The sequence below is a fragment of the Sorex araneus genome, chromosome 3 (genome assembly GCF_027595985.1).
Source record: "Sorex araneus isolate mSorAra2 chromosome 3, mSorAra2.pri, whole genome shotgun sequence".
Taxonomy (NCBI): domain Eukaryota; kingdom Metazoa; phylum Chordata; class Mammalia; order Eulipotyphla; family Soricidae; genus Sorex; species Sorex araneus.
In genome coordinates this window covers 219,508,942-219,530,138 of record NC_073304.1, presented here as the reverse complement: position 1 = coordinate 219,530,138, position 21,197 = coordinate 219,508,942, and the positions used below count along the sequence as shown (strand labels likewise).

The 21,197-nt window shown below is 47.2% G+C and overlaps 1 protein-coding gene across 4 annotated transcripts in view; it reads left to right on the top strand.

Moving 5' to 3' along the window:
- STAT3 (signal transducer and activator of transcription 3) overlaps positions 1-21,197 on the top strand; it is a 65,343-nt gene that overhangs the window by 25,408 nt on the left and 18,738 nt on the right. For all 4 annotated transcript variants that reach the window (XM_055131666.1, XM_004608786.2, XM_055131665.1 and 1 more), the window contains exons 2-11: positions 10,326-10,475; positions 11,489-11,633; positions 13,054-13,152; positions 17,443-17,538; positions 17,698-17,779; positions 17,988-18,082; positions 18,203-18,354; positions 20,057-20,215; positions 20,342-20,434; positions 20,936-20,995. In XM_055131666.1, coding sequence (XP_054987641.1) covers positions 10,348-10,475; positions 11,489-11,633; positions 13,054-13,152; positions 17,443-17,538; positions 17,698-17,779; positions 17,988-18,082; positions 18,203-18,354; positions 20,057-20,215; positions 20,342-20,434; positions 20,936-20,995 — 1,109 coding nt within the window. In that variant the 5' untranslated portion in view covers positions 10,326-10,347. The remainder of the gene's footprint in view (positions 1-10,325; positions 10,476-11,488; positions 11,634-13,053; positions 13,153-17,442; positions 17,539-17,697; positions 17,780-17,987; positions 18,083-18,202; positions 18,355-20,056; positions 20,216-20,341; positions 20,435-20,935; positions 20,996-21,197) is intronic.

Below are 21,197 nucleotides of genomic sequence, written 5' to 3'. Positions count from 1 at the left end.
TTGTTTTTGTTTGGTTTTGTTTCTCTGCTTTGCTTGGGGGCTCATCTTTCTCAGTGGCTGACAGTGCCATCTGCAACCTCCTCTTGCATCCTCCTTCCCTTATACAGTGCCTGGAGGTATATTCCAGACCCCTTCCTCAACCAGTCCCCCGAGACATCACCAGTGCACCCTGACTAGGCCCTGGTCTGGCCCTCAGAGCCCTCAGGTGGCCACTGCACCACCAGTTGTGCCCTGATCTCTACCCTTTGCCAGAAATTTTCTGTCCCCACTCTAAAAGTCTTTTGCTTCTGGGTCACACCTGGCAGTCCTCAGTGCTTATTCCTGGCTCTGTCCTCAGGGGTCAGGGGGACCATATGGTGTGCAGGGGATTGAACCCAGTTGACCGCATTCAAGGCAAGTGCCCTACCCACTGAACTCTCTTCAGCCCCTGGATCCGGACACTTTTGTTTTCTAAATGATGAAACCCAACTTCCTCTTCAGGGGTTCTGCCTTGGCCCCTGCTTTGGTGGCCAGGTGCCTGCAGTTGCAATTTTGAGGTATGATCTCATGTGAATGCGGGTGCACACACTGAGGGCACTCCCAAGGGAGAGTGGTGCCAGCCGGCTCTGGTTCTGGGGTGAACTCTCCTTCCCAACAGATTTCCAGGTGCCTGGGGAGGCCTCCTCTGTTCCTGATCTTTTTCTCTCCTTCTTGATCCCCAGTCGTCTCCTTATTGGGCAACTACATTCAAGGGTTTGATCTTTCTTCTAAACTGCCCTTCCCTGAATGTGCTTTGTTTTGTTTTGGGGTCACACACAGGGAAAACTTGTTGCTGAGCTCAGGGACTTCACCAGGAACTGCACTATTACTGGGGTGTGCGTGTGTGTGTGTGTGTGTGTGTGTGTGTGTGTGTGTGTGTGTGTGTGTGTGTGTGTGTGTGTGTGTGTGTGTGTGTGTGTGTGGTCATCTCTGTTCCTGGAGGGTGCTAATTGCCCCTGGGTGACAGAATCAGCCTTCCCATGTGCGAAATATGCACTTAACTCTTTGAGCTATCTCTATGATGCCCTGACTGTGTTTTGTGTTTTTGTACAACATTTAAATTGTGATACAGAGCCCCAAAGTCCATGGCACATAGTAGGTTCAGTGTTTATATTTAGTTCTTGGAATTGAGAACTAAATATAAGTATAAAATATTTGTGTTTAATATGAATAAATATATAAATAGAAAATATTAAATAAATAGAAAATATAAATATTTGGGGAGGTGGGGGATGGGATTTGGGGGTTCACTTGAAAGTGCTCAGAGGCTATTCCTGGCTATATGCTCAGGAGTGACCTCTGGAACCATTTGTAGTGCTAGGGATTTAAACCAGGGTTGCAGCAGGAGCTAGGTAAATAAATGTCTCACTTCTGGTACTATCCCCGTTGCCCCCCCAACACCACCCCTCCCCCCGACTGTACCACCTAGTTTTAGACTACGTTTTAAATAACTTTCTTATTTTTTCATCTTTTCTTTTTTTTTTTTTTCTTTTTGGGTCACACCCGGCAATGCACAGGGGCCACTCCTGGCTCTGCACTCAGGAATTACACCTGGCGGTGCTCAGGGGACCATATGGGATGCTGGGAATCGAACCTGGGTCGGCTGTGTGCAAGGCAAACGCCCTACCCACTGTGCTATCACTCCAGCCCCTTTTTTCATCTTTTCTTTTCATTCTGGGTATCATTTATATCTTCACCATGAGTTTGTTTTTGGACCTAGAGCTGTTCTTTTTTTTGGGGGGAGGGGGAGGAGAGGAGTGGGACTGGGCCACACCCAGTAGTACCCAAGATGTTGCTTCCCATACTGTGCTGGGGTAGACGGGACCTAAGTGGACACTCTGGGGACTGTGCAGGGCTGGGGTCCCAATCTGTGGGGGGCTCTTAATGCACTTGTGTGATCTAGGCCTTTGAGCTATTTCCCCTGCCCCTCAAGCTGCTCTTTAGTGACCTGAGTCTGGCGATATTTGATCTGACCACCTCCCAACCTCGCTGGCTCCCCTTGCCCAGCAGAAGTTTGTTCAGTGATGTCTGGTGTTAGCCCCTGGGTCACACAGGCCTGCCCAGAGGCAGAGTCGTTCCTGCCCTTGACCTCACCCACCACACAGCTGCAGAGGGGCCTGGCGGGGGAGGTGGAATGCTGTAAAGTGGGGAGACTGACGTGCTAGTTTGGTTTGTTTTGTGGTTTTTGTCTGGAGCACTCTTCGCAAGCAGCTTCCACCATCTCAGTCATGGGCGAAGTGTGTCATGTTGAGTTCCTTGCAGTTTAGCGGGAATTCTGTTTATGTTCTTATTTCTTTATTCTGAAATACGTGGCTGATAAGATATCTGAAATTCCTTAATATTATTGAATTAGAAATAACAGAAGTCTTTGGTTGGTTTCAGGGTCATTTTCTAAAAGAAGGAGGGGCTGGAGCGATAGCACAGTGGGTTAGGTGTTTGCCTGGCTTGCGCCTGACCCGAGTTCAGTTCCCAGCATCCCATATGGGTCCCTGAGCACTGCCAGGAGTAATTCCCGAGTGCAGAACCAGGAATAACCCCTGTACATCGCCAGGTTTGACCCAAAAAAAAGCAAATAAATAAATAAATAAAATAAAAGAAGGAGCTGGGTAAGCACGATATAATGGAGCTTCTTTTGGTTTTGTTTTTAAAATCCTGTTTTTCACGGATCAGAGCACTAGGTTTTCTTTCTTTTCTTCTGTTCACTTTCCTGGTAGTCATTACTTTTAAATTTAACTGTAGAGTGGACACATTTTATTTTCTATATTTCTGGGAAAAATATATCTACAGTTTGTTTTTTTTTCTTTTTGGGTCACACTCAGTGATGCTCAGGTGTTACTCCTGGCTCATGCACTCAGGAATTACTTCTGGTGGTGCTCGGGGACCATTTGGGATGTTGGGAATCGAACTCAGGTTGGCCGTGTGCAAGGCAAACTCCCTACCCGCTGTGCTATCGCTCCAGCCCCTACAGTTTTTATTTTGGGACCACACCAGTGGTACTCAGAGCTTACTTCTGGCTCTGCACTCAACAGTCATCCTAGTGACACATGGGGGACCATATGGAATGCTGGGAATTGAACCCAGGTTGACCACGTGCAAGGCCAGCACCCTACCTGCTGTGCCATCGCTCCAGCTCCTGTCACTGTCACTGTCATCCCATTGCTCATTGATTTGCTCGAGCGGGTACCAGTAACGTCTCCATTTTTTTTTTGAGACTTGTTGTTACTGTTTTTGGCATATTGAATATGCCATGGGTGTCCAGCTCCTAAAAATATATATATTTTAATTTATCTGATGTGAATTAGATATTTCTATAAAGGTGCTAAGATTTTAGAACATGTTAGGATCTGAACTGGGGAAAGTTACATGCTCAGCACTGGATTCTTTACCTCTTTCAAGAAGAGGTCAGCAGCAGTTAGAGGAATGAGGGGTAGGAGATTTGGGGGAAGAGGGAAGGAGGGGGGATTGAGTGTACTCCAGAGTTTTATTGAAAACTGTTCCTGTGGCCAGAGAGATCAGCTAGAGATTAAGGTATTTTCCATGCGTGTGGTCAACCTTAATTTGATTCCTAGCACCACATATGGTCCCTCTGAGCACCACTAGGAGTGATCCCTGAGCACAGAGCCAGGACTAAGACCTGAGCAGAGCTGGGTGTGGGTCCCCTAAAAACAAACCAACAAGAGAATGCAGGGGCGCCTGAGAGAGAGCTCAAAGGGCTAAATTCATGCTTTGCATGCAAGAGACCTGGGTTTAATCCCTGACACCACCTGATCTTTTAAGCAGTAGTAAGTAATACTGGAGCGATCTCTGAACATGAAGCCAGAGGTAGCCTTCTAGCACTGTTGGCTCTGAACCCCCACAACCGCAAAAAACAAACAAACAAACACACAAAAAACCCTAATAAATTAATGGGATTGCAAAGTTGTAGAATACTATGATGGCAACTTTTAAAATAATTCCCTCTCTTGGTTTCCTTCTCCTCCTCCTCCTCCTCCTCCTTCTTTTTTATTCTTGTTGTTGTTTTTGTTTTTGAGTCAGAGTTGGTGGTGTTTAGGGCTTTCTCCTGGTGGGTCCATGTGTGCTGCCAGAGACCAGACTGAGGTTGGCCACATGATGTAAGCCAAGTGCCATACCTCTTTCCAAGCTCTCTGCTCCCACCTTCATTATTGCTGCTGTTGGATGACTGCTGGTGGCCCACACCTGGCTGTGATGCTAGCACATTCTCAGCTGGGGTGCATCTCGGGCGTGCACAGTAGGAGGTGGTGCCCACACCTCAGCTGTGGTGCAACCGAGTGTACACTCCCTTAGTTGCAGTGCTGCACGCGAACTCTCCTGGGGCAGCCCTCCAGTTGAGGCACACATGTTCTGACTGTAGTGTTCACACGTGAGCTTCCCTTGTGTGAAGCCCAGGGGAATGTTGAGCTTTCAACATTTTCTTGAATGTTGGTCAACCACCGGAAGTTGGTCTTCATGGTGGTGCTGCTCACGCATCTTTTTAGTTTCGCTGTTCGCCAGAAGTCACACGCCATTGTGTGGTGTTCACAGTCACCTGGTATAGACAAAAATCACTTGTGGCAACAGGGATCACAGATATCCAGGCTGTCAGACTTTGAGGTCAGCTTCTGGGATTGCATTTGACACATGTGGGCCACTGGGGATTTGAACACAGCACCAAACGCTTGCAGGGATGTGCTCAAAGCTCTTGTGCTTTTCCTCCAGGGTGGTAATAGCAGCTTTCTGGCAGGGGATGGGTCCACATCTGGAAGTGCTTGGGGCTTTCTCAGAGCTCTGCTCTCAGGGATCACTCCTGGTGGGGCACAGGGGACCTTATGGGATGCTGGGGATTGAACCTGGGTCAGCTCCATGCAGGGTAAGCATCCACTCTACCATCTCCGGCTCAGATCAATGGATCACTCATAGTTCTGGGGAGTGGAAAAGAGCATTTGGGTGATTTCATTACTGTGGATTTTTTTCTTGGTATTTCATATTTATTGAAAAAAGACTTCGTGACACTACAAAATGGGGTATACAGAGAGAACACTAATTTCTATAGAAATGAGTACAAGTGTACCCATGTTACTTTATATACTGATCACCTAAGTTTAGCCTTTCCCCTGGTAAATAGGAGTTTAGCGTAGTGGACAAATATAGAAATGTTCTATCAAAAACAGGTATTTCTGATACAGAATATGGTTAACACCCAAAGAATCTTTTGACACTTTGCACGGCGGAACAGAAAGTGATCTTTTTCACTTTCTATTCTGAATTATTACACGAGCCTGGTTTTCATTCTTCTCTCTCTTTGTCCCTTACACCTTAGTATATGGATGTGAAGTATAAGTCTTTTTTGCTGTTGTTGTTGTTTTGGGGCCACACTGGCAGTGCTCAGGGTTACTCCTGGCTCTGTGCTCAGAGATCACTCTTGATGGTGCCAGGTTTGGCACGTGCAAGTCCCTGCTGTGCGTCTGTACAATGCCTTTCTGTAAATTGTTCTGACTTGTGTTTCTAAACATATTCCTTGGAGGTTTTGTTTATTTTGTTTGGGACTACACCTGGAGTTCTCAGGAGTTACTAGGGGACCTGCTAGGGGACCATGTGGTTCTAGAGATTAAACCCAGGCCCCCTGTGGGCAGAGCATGTGCTCAGCCCATGAGTATGTCTCTGGCCCCTTTAGTTCCTTTTTATTGGGGGGGAAGTGCTTTTTGGGTCACACCCAATGATGCTCAGGGGTTACTCATGGCTATGTACTCAGGAATTACTCCTAGTGTTGCTCGGAGGACCATATGGGATACGAGAGATTGAACGTGGGCTGGCAGCATGCAAGGCAAACGCCCTGCCTGCTGCACTATTGCTCCAGCCCCCATTTAGTTTTTCTAGATTGAAATAGACAAGTGAGAACTGTGGCTTTGGGCAGACTTTTTAGTATCTTTACAGTAATAAGTTCCCCATCAGACAATAGTTCTTTGCCTTATGACTTGTTACTGGTAGATTATCCCCAAGGGGTTGAGAAATTCCCGTTTTGAAAAGTCCAGAAATACTTTAGCAACTTGCTGTTTCATTTTTGTTTTTATTTTTAGTTAATTGTATAAGACAAGGATCACACTTAACTTTTCTTTATACACTAGCCTGTGTAGCTGGAAGAATGATTTAGTGATTAAATCTAACTGGGAGAACAGACCCTGTGACTTGCACTGAGCCAGCTCCCTCATAGAATTAACATCTCTTCTGTACCTCTCATAATTTTCCAATCACTTTCTGTGTTCTGGGGTTCAGTGAAAAGGGTTATTAAGTCACAGGCTTAGAGTTATTCCATGGAGGGCCAGAGATGTGGTACAGGGAGTAGGGTGTTTGCCTTGCATGTGGTTGACCCGGGTTCGATCCCTAGCCTCTCATATGGTTCTCTGAACCCCCAGGAGTAATTCCTGAGTGCAGAGCCAGGATTAAGCCCTGAACACCACTGGGTATGCCCCCCCCCAAAAAAAATCCTGAAAGGATTATTCCATTGCGGGTCATATTGATAGTATAGCAGGTAGGGTACTTACCTCACATGCAGTCAACCAAGGTTCAGTCGGGCACCACATATGGTCCCCCGAGCCCACCAGGAATAATCTCTAGCTCAGAGCCAGGTGTGTGGGGCTCAAAAACAGACACATATTCCATAGATATGAAATACTTTACTTGGAACGTAGTGGCATTCTTTAGATTAATTTATTATTTGCAAAACCAGAATTACAAGTGTGAAATAAAGTGGACTCCTGAATCTTTTCCAGTAAAATAATTACACAAAACAGGTTGGCAGTGGTTTTCTTAGCTATCTGGTGAATTATCTCCTATAGCTCTGCAGTGCTTTTATTTTATTTTGGGTTTGGGGACTGTACCCAGCTATGTGCTGGGTGTTCTCAGAGGCTTCTGGTGCTGGGATCAAATCTGGGTCTCCTGCATACAAAGCGTGTGCTCACCCTGATTGGACTATTGCTCCAGCCCAGATACGCAGGTATTATGAAGAGCCTTTAGTCCTCCTGCCCTGTGGCTCCTATTAATCAACAGGATTGTAGCCAAGCAAAAAGATTAGATAAATTGCTATTCCACTCTTTGTCCATATTCCAAAAATACTGCGACCTCTTGGCTTTACCACTTTTTGTTTTTCTATGTAGGACATTTAGCACAGTTTCACCATAGTAAATAGCTTTATCAGTTTTTTGTGGTATAATTTTATGGGGAAAGTAGTTTTTGGTTTTGTTTGTAATTTGCATGAGCATACCCAGTGGTGCTCAGGGCTTACTCCTAACTCTGGGCTCAGGGGAGCCTGTATTGTGCCTGGGATTGAGAACCCGGATTGAAGTGCTTTACTCACAGTACTGTCTCTCTGGTCCCTGGGAAAATCTATTAACCTCATCTCTGGTTTAAGAAATAGCCCTGTATATTGCATAACTTCTTAGCTCTTTTTGTTCCCAACTAAAACCAAAAACCATCATAACAAAAACCCCCTCAGCATCTTTTCCTGGGTTTTCAGTTTGGAGGCCGCATTCAGCAGTGCTCAGGAGTGACCTCCTGGCAGTGCTTGGGGATCATTATGTGGTACCAGATGTCAAAACTGGACCTCTTGCAGGCAGCACCTTTGCTGTGGCCTGTAGAGCTCTGACTGGTCCCAGTGATGTTAATTTTAGTCAGATATTTTACTGAAACCAGTGTATCAAGATACTGATCTAACAGGGACTGAATTGAGATATTTTGTGGTACTGTCCTCAAAGTGAGTGTGTATTTTGCACTTACACAGCCATCTCAATTTGGATCAACCACATTTTGCATGCTCAGTAGCCACATGTAAGCTAGTGACTAGTATCTGTATATAAACCATGTGCTCAAATTCCCGGCTCCATGCTCAGATCACTCCAGACAGGGCTTGGGGACCATATGTGGTTCAGGGATCAGACCAGCTTGGCTACGAGCAAGGCCTACGCCCTCCCTGCTGTGGTCTCGCTCCGGCCCTGGCTCCGTGGTTTTGCATACAGGCTATTAGAGAGCTCCTGCTTTTATTTACATCAGCCCTCACTGCCGTTCGTGTGCCACTGCTCACTCACATTTGCGCTGTGGCAGGGTGTCTTGGGAAAAGGGAGATGGTGAGGACGGACACAACTGCAAAGGTGTGGGAGATGCCCCAAAGAAAGAAGCCTTTATTTTTAATTTTGGGGGGCCACACTCGGCAATGCTCAGGCCTTACTCCTGGCTCTGGCACTTAGAGATCACTCCTGGCAGGCTCGGGGGACCATATAGGGTGCCGAGGATCAAACCTGGGTAAACCACATACAAGACAAGTACCCTACCCGCTGTACTATCTCACTGACTCCTATAAGTGTAAAGTCCACTCTGACATGATCCACACTTTTCAGGAAGAGACTTAAAGGCAGTTAAGGAGATTAGCTTCTTTTATGGGGGGAGCAGCGTGAGAGGGTGGTATGTGTTTGGGTTTTGGGCTACACCCAGCAGTGCTCAGGAATTACTTCTGGAAGTGCTCGGGGGACCTATGGTAGGATGCCAGGGATCGAACCCAATTAGACGCATTCAAGGCAAGTAAGTGCTCTGGGCACTGTACTATCACTCTAGCTCTTAGGTTTCTTTCTTTTTTTTTTCTTTTTGGGTCACACCCATCGATGCACAGGGGTTACTCCTGGCTCTACACTCAGGAATTACTCCTGGCGGTGCTCGGGGGACCATATGGGATGCTGGGAATCGAACCTGGGTTGGCCGAGTGCAAGGCAAACACCCTACCCGCTATGCTATCAATCCAGCACCCTTTTTTCTTTCTTTCTTTTTTTTTTTTAACTTTGGGGTAACAGCCAACAATACTCAGGAGTTTCACTCCAGTCTTCTCTGGGGGCACTCATGCACTTTTGTCACTTTGTGTGCCTGGTATTTTTTTTCTCTTTTTTTCTCATTACAGACTGAGAAATTTGAAAACAAAATTAGTGGGGCCAGAGAGATAGCACAGCTGGTAAGATGCTTTCCTTGCTTGTGGTGGCTGACCTGGGTTTGATCCTTGGCACCACACATGGTCCCCTGACCACCACCTGGATTGATCCCTCAGCACAGAGCCAGAAGTGTCCCCTGGCTATCTCTGGACATGGTTCCCTTGCCCCCCATTTTGTTTTTTGCCTTTAGTATTTTTTTTCTTTTATTGAATCACCATGTGGAAAGTTACAAAGGTTTCAGGTTTAAGTCTCAATTATACAATGCATGAACACCCATCCCTTCACCAGCGCACATATTCCACCACCAAGAATCACAGTATAGCTCCACCCCGCCCCCCCCATCCTCAGCCCCCTACCCCGCCTATATAACTGATAAATTTCACTTTACTTTCTCTTTACTTTGATTACATTCAATATTTCAACACAAAGCTCACTATTATTGTTTGGAGTTTCTTCCCCTTAAGGTTGGACCTGCTGAAAAGGAAGCATTTGATAATTTGTTTTCCATTGCTGAGAAAGAAGCGATATGAGATTGAGTGGCCGCACTAGCGGCCGCACAGTTTTGGATTTCTGTATTTTAGTATTTTAGTAACTAAGTCCAGAGAAATATCTGCCAGAAATTGCATCATTGCAAACTTGTACTTCTCGGCTATATTATATTCCACAGATGAGTGCAATCTTTCTTTGTCTGTCTCTTTCTTTCTGACTCATTTCACTAAGCATGATACTTTCCATGTTGATCCACTTATATGCAAATTTCATGACTTCATGTTTTCTGACAGCTACATAGTATTCCGTTGTGTAGATACACCAGAGTTTCTTTAGCCAGTCATCTGTTTTTGTTGCCCCCCAATTTTTAAAATAGAAAATAAAATAGCTTTGTTACTAGGAGTAATTCCTGAGTGTAGAGCCAGGAGTAACCCTGAGCATTGCTGGGTGTGGCCCCCAAACCAAGTAAACTAATTAAATAGTTTTTGGAAGAAGTGATGTGGTTTTAGGGAAGAGATATATATTGTAAATTGGGAAAAATATGTAAGATCTTTTCCAAAGTTTGTTTGTTTGAGGGCCACACCTGACAGTGCTCAGGGCCTTCTCCTGGCTCTGTGCTCAGGGATCACACCTGTAGGGACTTAGGAAACCATGTGGCGGTCTCAGGGATTGAGTTTGGGGTTGGCTGCATGCAATGCAAGCACCATCTCTCTGGCATTTTCCCCCTCCCCCAACAAAGCACATTTCATCCTAGTCACAGACATGAGGCCTGTGCTGAGCAGATGGGGGTATTTCAAGATCTTTTACTCCGTCTGGGCTTAGTAGTGACCTTCTGAACACTCTGCTTTGCAGTTGGGACCCCGATTCCAGCAGGATGGCACAATGGAATCAGCTCCAGCAGCTGGACACGCGGTACCTGGAGCAGCTTCACCAGCTCTACAGTGACAGCTTCCCCATGGAGCTGCGCCAGTTCCTGGCCCCCTGGATCGAGAGCCAAGACTGGTAAGTGCTCTTAAGAAACTCCCCTGGTCTGTAGGGTTTTCATTTGAGACAAGAGACATGGTCTGCTCTAGCTTAACTCCAGGCCAACCATTTCATGGAAAACAAAACAAAATATGCAGGCGAAGGGGCTAACAGAGATGAGGAGATTAAAGAAATATTTTTAAAACCATCTCTCTATTAGAAGAACAGACAGGCAACTCTCTGTAGGCCCATTGAAACAGACCGTTTGGCAGTAGATGTTTTTAAGATCAACTTAGCTCTTATTTACTTGGTGAGTTACACTATATGTTCTGACACTCTGGGGTGCATTACAGTTATTTTTTTCTAACTGAGAATTCTGTCCTTGTTAGAAGTTTTGGTTCATTCAGGGCCAAAGTGGTAGTACAGTAGGTAGGGTGCTTGCCTCTAACACGGCCAGTTTGGGTTCAATCCCCAGCATCTCATATGGTCCCATGAGCACCGCCAGGAGTAATTCCTGTGTGCAGAGCCAGGAGTAACTCCTGAGCATCATTGGGTGTGACTCCAAAACTGAAACAACAAAAAGAGAAGAAGTATGGATCAATCCTTATGGTTCCCTTTTTAATTCAAGAGAGAGTCAGTAGGGAACAGTGACTTATCCACACTTGGATGCATGCAGATCCACTTTTTATTTATTTTAGCCTCTGACACAGTTTTTCCAGATTTTTTTTGGGGGGAGGACTGGAAAGTGATTCAAATGTTGAAGTGAGTTCATCCTAACGTGGGGTTCCTAATTTGTTGCTTGTAATCTGTCCACAAAGTTGGGTAAGACTCTAAATTCCTTCATGTAGATGTTTTGTGAGTGGAGACTCCAACTGTGGCCAGTAGTGGTTCATTTGATATTTGTTATTGCTAAGCAGGGTGAGTCTAAAGTGATCAATGGGGCCTTTGGACTGATTTTTTTTTTTCCTCCTTCTCCTTGATTCTGTACATGTTGGGTGGTGTGGTGTGGTATGAATAGGCTTCAGAATTGTTTATTGTTCTCCTTTCCCCAGGGCATATGCAGCCAGCAAAGAATCACACGCCACTTTGGTGTTTCACAATCTCTTGGGTGAGATCGACCAGCAGTACAGTCGCTTCCTCCAGGAGTCCAATGTCCTCTATCAGCACAACCTGCGCAGGATCAAGCAGTTTCTGCAGGTGTGAACCTGCTGTGCATGCGGTGGGGCTTTAGCTTTCTTTCCCGGAAGTAGCTTTTTCTCTCATTTGGCCAGGTCAGGAGTGCCTCTCTTGTACTTTCCATGAACGCAGTTCTTTTTAAAAATCCCTACATACACGCCCTCTCATTACCTGAAATGCACTTCTCTTATATGTTGTAATATGATTGAAATAACTTGATTGTAGGGGACAGAGAGAAAACTTGGCAGTGCATGCATCTTGATTCATATGCAGTAGGCCTATGGAATAATCCTGAGCACCTTTGGGTGTGGCTCAAAAGCTGGATAAGAGAAAAAGAGCATGATTATAGCCAGCCACCTCTGAGGAAGAGGGCTTTTGCTTTTCAAGGTTAAAGGGATTTTTTTTTTCCCTCTTGGAGGTTACTCCTGACATGGTGCTTGGGGAGAGTGGGGGTAGGCTCATTTCAGAGGTACTATGGATAAGAACTGGGGCTCCTTTATGCAAAGCATGTGCTCCAGTCCTTTGTTTGAGTCATCTCCCAGCCCCAAGTGTTACAGGTTTGACCACATTTCACTGCATAATCATAGATGTTAAGCAAAAAAAAAAAAAAATTGGCAAAATTGTAGGGCAGGACCATTATGTGAAGCTTTAAAAAAAAATTGTGGAGTCAGATAAATAGTACAGAGATAAGGCATGTGGCCAACCCTAGTTCAATATCCTCTGATCACCAGGAGTGAGCTCTGAGCACAGAGCCAGGAACTGCTCCTGAATACTGCTGGTTGTGACCTTAAACCCCAAAACTAAATCACTGTCATCCTGTTGCTCATCGATTTGCTCGAGCAGGAACCAGTAACTTCTCCATTTTGAGACTTGTTACTGTTTTTGGCATATCGAATACACCACGGGTAGCTTGCCAGGCTGTGCCGTGTGGGCAGGATACTCTCGGTAGCTTGCCGGACTCTCTGAGAGGGACGGAGGAATCGAACCCGGGTTGGCTGCATGCAAGGTGAACGCCCTACCGATGTGCTATGGCTCCAGCCCAAAATGCTTCTCAGCCTTTTGGCTAAAATCAAGTGTAGTAAAACTAAATAACTAAGATAAAATTTAAAAATTGTGCCTGTGTTACTTAAAAAAAAAGAAGTATAATTTCTTGGTAGAATGTGGTACCCCGTTGACAAAAATCAGACCTTTCCCTATGAAGACCAGAGGAACAGACTTTGTACCATCCTCAGACTTCACTGTGGCTCATCTCAGAGTCACCCGAATTCTGGCTACCTTTCTTCCTCTCCCCTCCCTCCCCACTGATTGCTCTCAGCCTCAGAGACGTTCAAGAGTCAATGCAACGTTTGTCTAGGTTTATGAAGAAGTTAGTTTGAATTAGCAACATTCTGTCCACATCACTCCATAATTGAGCTAAAGCTTTCTCTTCCTCTCCTTACAGAGCAGGTACCTGGAGAAGCCCATGGAGATTGCCCGGATTGTGGCCCGGTGCCTGTGGGAAGAGTCCCGCCTCCTCCAGACAGCAGCCACTGCGGCCCAGGTGAGAGCTGGGAAGCCAGTCAGCTTCCTCTAAGTGCAAAGCTCCATTCACCTCACATGCTCCTACTGTGTGCGTGACCCCCACCCCAGAATACAGGTGTCGGGATTCTTCAGTGTGAGGGCTCCGTGGTGCTGCAGGAGTGGGAAGTGGGCCTAGGGCCACACCTTGTGATGGCTTAAGGGCCAAGGATTGAACCAGGGTCTGACACATGCAAGATATGCACCCTAACCTCTGTGCTTTCTCCCTGGCCTTCACTTAGAATGGGTCTTTTCTCCGCATCTTGCTCTTTTTTGGCTTAGTAGCATATCACATAAATCCTTCTAAGTCAATTAGTCTAAGGTGTGTTCATGTTTGGGCCAGAGCAATAGTCTAGTAGGATGGTGCTTGTCTTGCACATGTCTGGCCCAGGTTCAATCCCCGGCATTCTATATGGTCCCCAAGTCTACCTGGAGTGATCCCTGAGCACAGAGCCAGGAGTAAGCCCTGAGCATCGCCCATTGTGACCCCGTCCCACTGGGACCCCTTGGGATGCCCTAGTGTATCACAACCAAGAGTCCAGCCAAGCCCCAGACAGTGCAGCAATGACAGCAGCAGCAGCAGTGGGGGGCACAGGGGAGAAACCCAAAACCCAGAAAGCAAATCAGAAATCTGCTGGAACTAAGAAAGTTCAGGAAGGTTGTCTTCCCATTGCTCATTGATTTGCTCAAGCAGGCACCAGTAACGTCTCCATTGTGAGACTTGTTACGGTTTTTGGCATATTGAATATGCCACGGGTAGCTTGCCAGGCTCTACAGAAATGAAATTTGTTTTGTTTTATTTTGGGGGGGGCCATACCCAGATGAGCTCAGGGCTGATTCCTGGCTCTGTGCTTAGGGATCACTCCTGGCCAGCTGAGGGGACCATCCGGTGCCAGGGATCAAACCCAGGTTGACTGCAGGCAAGGCAAGCCCACTATTAGTACCTGCTGTACTGTTGCTCCAGCCTCCAAGATAAAAATGGGCAGTTAAACAGATGTCCTCTTACACAATAACAGAAATAACCTTGTAGATAGTGGCAGGAAAGATCTGATTCATAGCAGTCAAAATAAATGTGTGTGATAGGCACATTTTTGATTTGTCTGATAAAACAAGTGGAGTGCCAGGAAATGGAAAGATGAGAGGTGATTTCTGCTCCCAGGACTAGATTCACTGTATCCCTGTCATCCCGTTGTTCATTGATTTACTTGGGCAGGCGCCAGTAACGTCTCCATTCATCCTAGCCCTGAGGTTTTGTTTTTTTTTTTCTTTTTGGGTCACACCCAGCAATGCACAGGGGTCATTCCTGGCTCATGCACTCAGGAATTACCCCTGGCGCTGCTCAGGGGACCATATGGGATGCTGGGATTCGAACCTAGGTCAGCCGCGTGCAAGGCAAACGCCCTACCCGCTGTGCTATCACTCCAGCCCCAAGCCCTGAGGTTTTAGCAGCCTCTTCTTACTCATTTTTCCCAACGATTGGAGGCTCTTTTCAGGGTCAGGGGAATGAGATCTGTTATTGTTACTGTATTTGGCATATTGAATACGCCATGGGGAGCTTGCCAGGCTCTTCCATGTGGGCGGGATACTCTTGGTAGCTTGCCAGACTCTCCGAGAGGCATATATATATATATTTCTCCCCATGGCCGTGTGGTCCAGGAATATGTTCACTCATGCTTGAGGCTTGGCCCGAGCATGTGGAAAGCGGCCTAGAGCATGGCGGCGGTGGGGTAGTGGAGCTTGGCTGCTGGGGCTGGGTCCCTTGGGGCGGGGAGGGCTCTCACCCGCCCCCCTCTGGGACACTCCTGGTGTGGAGTCCAGTAGCATGGTTATGGGGGCCTCATTTTATGCTCCCTTCCGGGAGAAGCAGCCATGAGTTTTGGAGGGTGGCCCATGAGATTATCTGGCGCCAGCAGGGGGTGGTTTATAGGTGTGACTCCTGGGTCACCAGAGACTGGGGGAAGCAGGCAGAGGATCTCTGCTCCCAGGTCCCGTTAAGCCCAGAGTCCAAGATCACAAGGTTCCGCATTACCTGGGTTCCGTGGGACTTCACTCATGTGTGAGGTTCGGCCCAAGCATGTGGAAAGCGGCCTGGAGCATGGCGGCAGTGTTCCAGGACTAGATTAGAGGGATTAAAGATATTAGGGATTAGAGGTATACAAACACTCACAGTGAGAGAAACATGGAGGATATGAGTAATTTAACAGGGGAAGTTGAATCAGATTTCAGAGAAGCACCAATATTTGCAGTTTGAAGTGATGGGATTCAGGCATAGTTGGGCAGAAGCACCAGCCGAGGGGGAGGTAGAGAGTGGAAATCTGCTATATGAGGGTGCTCCGGGCTTTCCCAAAGTACGGGGAAGGAAGCTTTTTTTTTTTTTTTCTTTTTGGGTCACACCTGGCAATGCACAGGGGTCACTCCTGGCTCACGCACTCAGGAATTACCCCTGGTGGTGCTCAGGGGACCATATGGGATGCTGGGATTCGAACCCGGGTCAGCTGCGTGCAAGGCAAATGCCCTACCCACTGTGCTATCACTCCAGCCCCGGGGAAGGAAGCTTTATTGTTAGCGAATTATAGGGAGCATCCTTCTCTACTAGGCTGAGATGTTTACCCGTGGAAGCAGTCAAGAGCCAATATTTGTATGAAGGTATTCGAAGCAGGCTTCTGTGTTTGATAGCTAATCATGTCTGTTGTGCCCCACCAGGGATAGCATGAATTGAGGAGTCAACATGGGAGTTGAATATAGGATAAAATGCCAGCTGTGGTATGGGTCAGACAAGGCTGGAAAGCATGGCTCGGGCAGTTAACCAGTGGGACTTTCTGTTGCCTACCTTGGCAATTAGATCTTGGGCTGGAGAGACTGGGCAGGCAGAGTAGTGTTTGCCAGTTAGCCATAGAAATTCCAGAGACCAACACCAGGTTCCGCTGAATACAGCGCTGCCTCTTGAAACCAGACACTTGGATTTTCCCTAAGTGTGCCGCTGATGGTAAGAGTGGAAGGAGCAGGCGAGGGAGTACAACAGGTAGAGCACCTGCCTTGCAGGTGTAAGACCCCGAGTTCCACCCCCAAGCACAGATAGGTCAGCTCTGCGCCAAAGGTGGGGAGCATGGCTGGAAGCAGCATGGCCCTGACACCTCAGCACCCCAACATCGCTGTGTAGCCCCAATAAGAAAAAAACCGGAACTCTGGAGTTTGTTTCTATTTTGGGGCCATACCTGGTGCTGCATAGGGATTACTCCTAGCAGGCTTGGGGTGCATATGTGGTCGCTGGGGATCAAATTTGAGTCAGCCGCATGCAAGGCAGATGCCTTATTTGCTGTGCTATTCACCCAGGACTGTGGGGTTTGGTGGAAAGGTCTTTGTGTGCCTCCGTGTCTCTTTTCCAGTCTCTCCAGCCTGCTGAGTCACTATGAGGAATTAAATAGGGGCCAAGCCTCCTTCCAAGGGAAGTTTGTGTTTTGCAGACTTGGGACTGGGAGAGGGAGAGAGTGGTTCCCTATAACACTGGCCTGTTCACATCTTTTTGGGAGACTCCTGGTAGCAGCAGAGTGACCAAATTGGAGTGAGACTATTATTAGAAGCAAAGAGAGCAGAAGGTGGAGCTTAAACCATCCTTGCTTACCAGAGATGAAGCTGAGAGATTACTGAATTCAGAGGGAGAGGGTTTGGTGACGCACTGTGAAACCAAAGACAGCTGAGGGGTTCTAGCTTAGAAAATCAGATGTATACTGTCTCTTGGAGCACAGTCCCATGCCACTGGGATTCTTCCACTGTATTTCTACCCTTGTTCCCCCATCTGATCACTGCAGTGTTTTTTTTTTTTCTTTTTGGGTCATACCTGGCTATGCACAGGGGTTACTCCTGGCTCTACACTCAGGAATTATTCCTGGCGGTGCTCAGGGGACCATATGGGATGCTGGGAATCGAACTTGTGTTGGCCGCGTACAAGGCAAACGCCCTACCCACTGTGCTATTGCTCCAGCCCCTCACTGCAGTTTTTACATGGTCTTTTTTTGGGAAGCTGTTTGACAAAACACATCATATTATAATTTCACGTGTTGGGGCTAGAGAGAGATGCTTTGCTTGCAAAGAGCTGACCTGTTTGACCCCTGGCACCCCAGGTGGCCCCCAAGCCCTGCCAGGAGTGATCCCTCCTTTAACTCGGCCAGCAGCAGCTCAGGCCCCACTGTTTGGGCTGAACAGAGACAGAACCCCAGAATCTCTTCCTCCCCATTTCCTGCAATCACATGTATATTGGTTTCCTTTTTGGCAGCAAGGGGGCCAGGCCAACCACCCCACAGCTGCCGTGGTGACAGAGAAGCAGCAGATGCTGGAGCAGCACCTCCAGGATGTTCGGAAGCGAGTCCAGGTGATGTAGGGCCGAGCAGGAGGCCTTTCTGGGGAGACAGGGTTTGGGTCTCGTTTGAGGTTCAGGCTTCATTTCTGTTCTTCTCAGAAACATTCTCTTCCCTGTCCCCAGGGACATTTTCTTTTTCAACTTTGGTTTTGTTTGGTTTCTTTGAAACAGGATCTAGAACAGAAAATGAAAGTGGTAGAGAACCTTCAAGATGACTTCGATTTCAACTACAAAACCCTCAAGAGTCAAGGAGGCAAGTGACTCGTCGAGATGTTTGCATTTCCTCCAGAAAGGAACTTTGTAGTTTATGAACAAAGTTTGTTCATAAACTTTGTAGACTCAAAGCAAGGTTCAGGCTTTTCGGTTGTGGGGTGCTTGGGGGGTGACTGATATATATGGGCACCTGGTTACCGAGGAGAGGGATTTTCCTGCAGGTCCAAGAGTCTTTCCTTCGTCCACAGACATGCAGGATCTGAATGGGAACAACCAGTCGGTGACCAGGCAGAAGATGCAGCAGCTAGAGCAGATGCTCACAGCACTGGACCAGATGCGGCGAGTAAGAGCGAGCCTCCCTGCCTGTTTTCTGAAGTTCCTTCTCCCGGGCTGCCTGGAGACTGCAGTCAGAGGCACTGGGAGGAAGGGGTTTCTTCCTCACTTTGTTCTGGTTTCCACCCAGAGCATCGTGAGCGAGCTCGCGGGGCTTCTGTCCGCAATGGAGTACGTGCAGAAGACGCTCACGGATGAGGAACTGGCCGACTGGAAGCGGAGACAGCAGATCGCGTGCATTGGAGGGCCCCCCAACATCTGCCTTGACCGCCTGGAGAATTGGTAAAGGATAAAAGGGAAGCCTGCCCTGGTCTCGGGAAAGCCTTGCTACATAATGGTCACGCTTCCATGTTCTAAGCATTGGCATTATATCTCAACGCTAGGGCCTTCTTTAGACTCAGATTGATTCTTAGGAGGTAAAGCTCTTGGGGTCAGAGAGATAGGTTAAAGAAGCATTGAGTTGCTTTGCATGCAGCCAGTCCCAGTTAGACCCACGGCACCATGCATGGTCCCCTGAGCATAGATAGGAGTAATCCCTGACACAGAGCCAGAAGTCTGGCCCCCAACCCCTCACTGCTGTTTAAAAAAAGAGAGAGTTACAACTCTCACTTTACTTGGGCGATTTCTTCCCCTCCCATATTTGGAAAATTAAAATGTATTAGGCTGAAGAGCCCGGCAGTAATCAGGAGCTACTCCTGGCTCTATGCTTGGGGGTCCCTCCTGACAATACTTGGAGGACCAGGAGGTGCTGAGGATTAGACCTGGGGCCTCCTGCATGCAAAGTGTGTGCTCTAACCCAGGAGATTTCTCCAGCCCAATCCAGAAGAATCTTTATTGAGTACTATTGGTGTGCAAAACACGAAAATGTGTTGTACCCACGTGGGAGGGAATACAGATACAGAGCACTACAGTGAAACTGAGTGTTGCTAATTTACTGAAAGCACCTTTTTTTTAATGTTTTCTGAGCAAGAAGGAAATCAAGAAGGTTCCATTCTGGGAATAGGAGAATGTAAGTGCCAGTGGGAGGGTGCTTCAAAGTCCCCACAGCTGTCCCCACAGCTGTCATCTCCACATCCGTTCTTGCCTTTCACTGTCCCTTTGAGGTCTTTTAGTCTTCATTAGCGGTAGACCATCAAACAGAGATGCTCGTATTCTCTATTTGTGGGGACAGATTTTTTATTCAGCCATTGTCTCCCCATCCGCTTTCAAAAAAACAAACAAATGATCTATAATTTGAAACAGTGACCCATTGATCATTGTTAATGCCTCCTAGTGGTGTAAGATTGCTAGTCCATCCTCTATGTCTCCCTCCTGCATTGAAATGTAAAATTTTAGAAGGGGACTATTTTTTTTTAATTTATTTTTTAGTTTGGGGGCCCATACCTAACGATGCTCAGACTTGGCTCTGCATGCAGGACTCACTCCTGGCAGTGCTCAGGGAACCATCTAGTATACTAGGAATCGAACCTGGGTTGGTTGGTTGTAAGACAAGCACCCCACACCTTGTACTATCTCTTTTGTACTGTCTCTCTGTCCCCAGAAAGGGATTTTTTGTTTGTTTGTTTATTTTTGGGCTACACCCAGCATTTCTTGGGGTTACCCCTGGCTGTGCACTCAGGGATCACTCCTGGCAGGGCTCAGGTTGACAGGGTGCTGAGGATAGAGCCCAGGTCAGCCACATGCAAGGCAAGCGCCCTCCCCACTATCCTGTTGCTTCAGCCCTAAAAGGGGCTATTTTAAAAGGCCACAATAAATTTTCCTTTTCTTAATGCCACTGAACTGCACATTTAGAAAAGGTCAATATTAGGTTGTATATATATTCACACACACAGAGTCCCCCTTGTTTGAGGGAATGGAACAGTGAATTTATTTATTTCTGTGGTTTCCCCCTTCCCTTTCTCCATCCCCCTTACCCCCGCCTCCCGAGCCCCACCTGTACCCCTGAACACCGCTTTAGCCTCTAACACTAGCATTGTGTTGGCAGGATAACCTCACTAGCAGAATCTCAGCTTCAGACCCGCCAGCAAATTAAGAAACTGGAGGAGCTGCAGCAGAAGGTCTCCTACAAGGGGGACCCCATCGTCCAGCACCGGCCCATGCTGGAGGAGAGGATCGTGGAGTTGTTCCGAAATCTAATGAAAAGGTCACTTGGAATTTCTGTTCCTTTCCCGCATCCTCTCCCCACCAAAATCCCATTCCCAGGGAGAGTTTGATGCACTTCCAAGGGCCAAGGCCAGGCTGTGACCGCTGTCCTGTCTCCCTCTTGCAGTGCCTTCGTGGTGGAGCGGCAGCCTTGCATGCCCATGCACCCTGACCGGCCGTTAGTCATCAAGACAGGGGTCCAGTTTACTACTAAAGTCAGGTGGGTGTGGCACTGCCACTTGGGGAGATGTTTACTGGGGGAGAGCAGGCTGGTGGGCAGGGTGTTCTTTTGAGCCACCCTAGGCAGTCCAGGGCAGATGTGTAATTTGCCAGCTGAGAAGCTCTCTCATTCTTCTGGCCAAAGCACCAGGAAAGGCAGCGCGGGAAGTGTTCCCTGACCTGGAGTCTGGGGTCTTCGTGTCTCAGCTCTGCAAAAGGGGCAAAATAAGGCTGCTGGTATTCTGTTCTTCAAGCCTGCTTTTCCCTGAGGTGGTGATTTAACTTAAGATCACAGCTGGCGTTGGAAGTGGGGAAACTGGGAATGTTTCATTCTCAGTGTATTCTCAATGTACATTGGGGGATTTGGAAGGATATCTTTAGCAATCTGTTACTTGTTTCTTTAACTAGATACTTAGAGCCTTGGGGTAGGAGCTTACTGGCTTTTTTTTTTAAATAGATTTGTAGTTTTGCTCACACATACTTTTTCCCCTTTTTCTAACAGATTGCTGGTTAAATTCCCTGAGTTAAATTATCAGCTTAAAATTAAAGTGTGTATTGACAAGTAAGTACGCCTTATCTTAACTTGTCCTTTCCTTTTTTTTCAAATGAGAGAGAAATGAGAACTTTGACAGGACTCATGTAAACTGAGAGGCTTTATCTCCATTCAGAGATCTATGTTTTTTGAGCAGATGTTTTCAAGAGGCTGGTTATACATTATCATTTCTATCTGAACAAGACCACAATGCTGGTAGAAAGATTTGGGT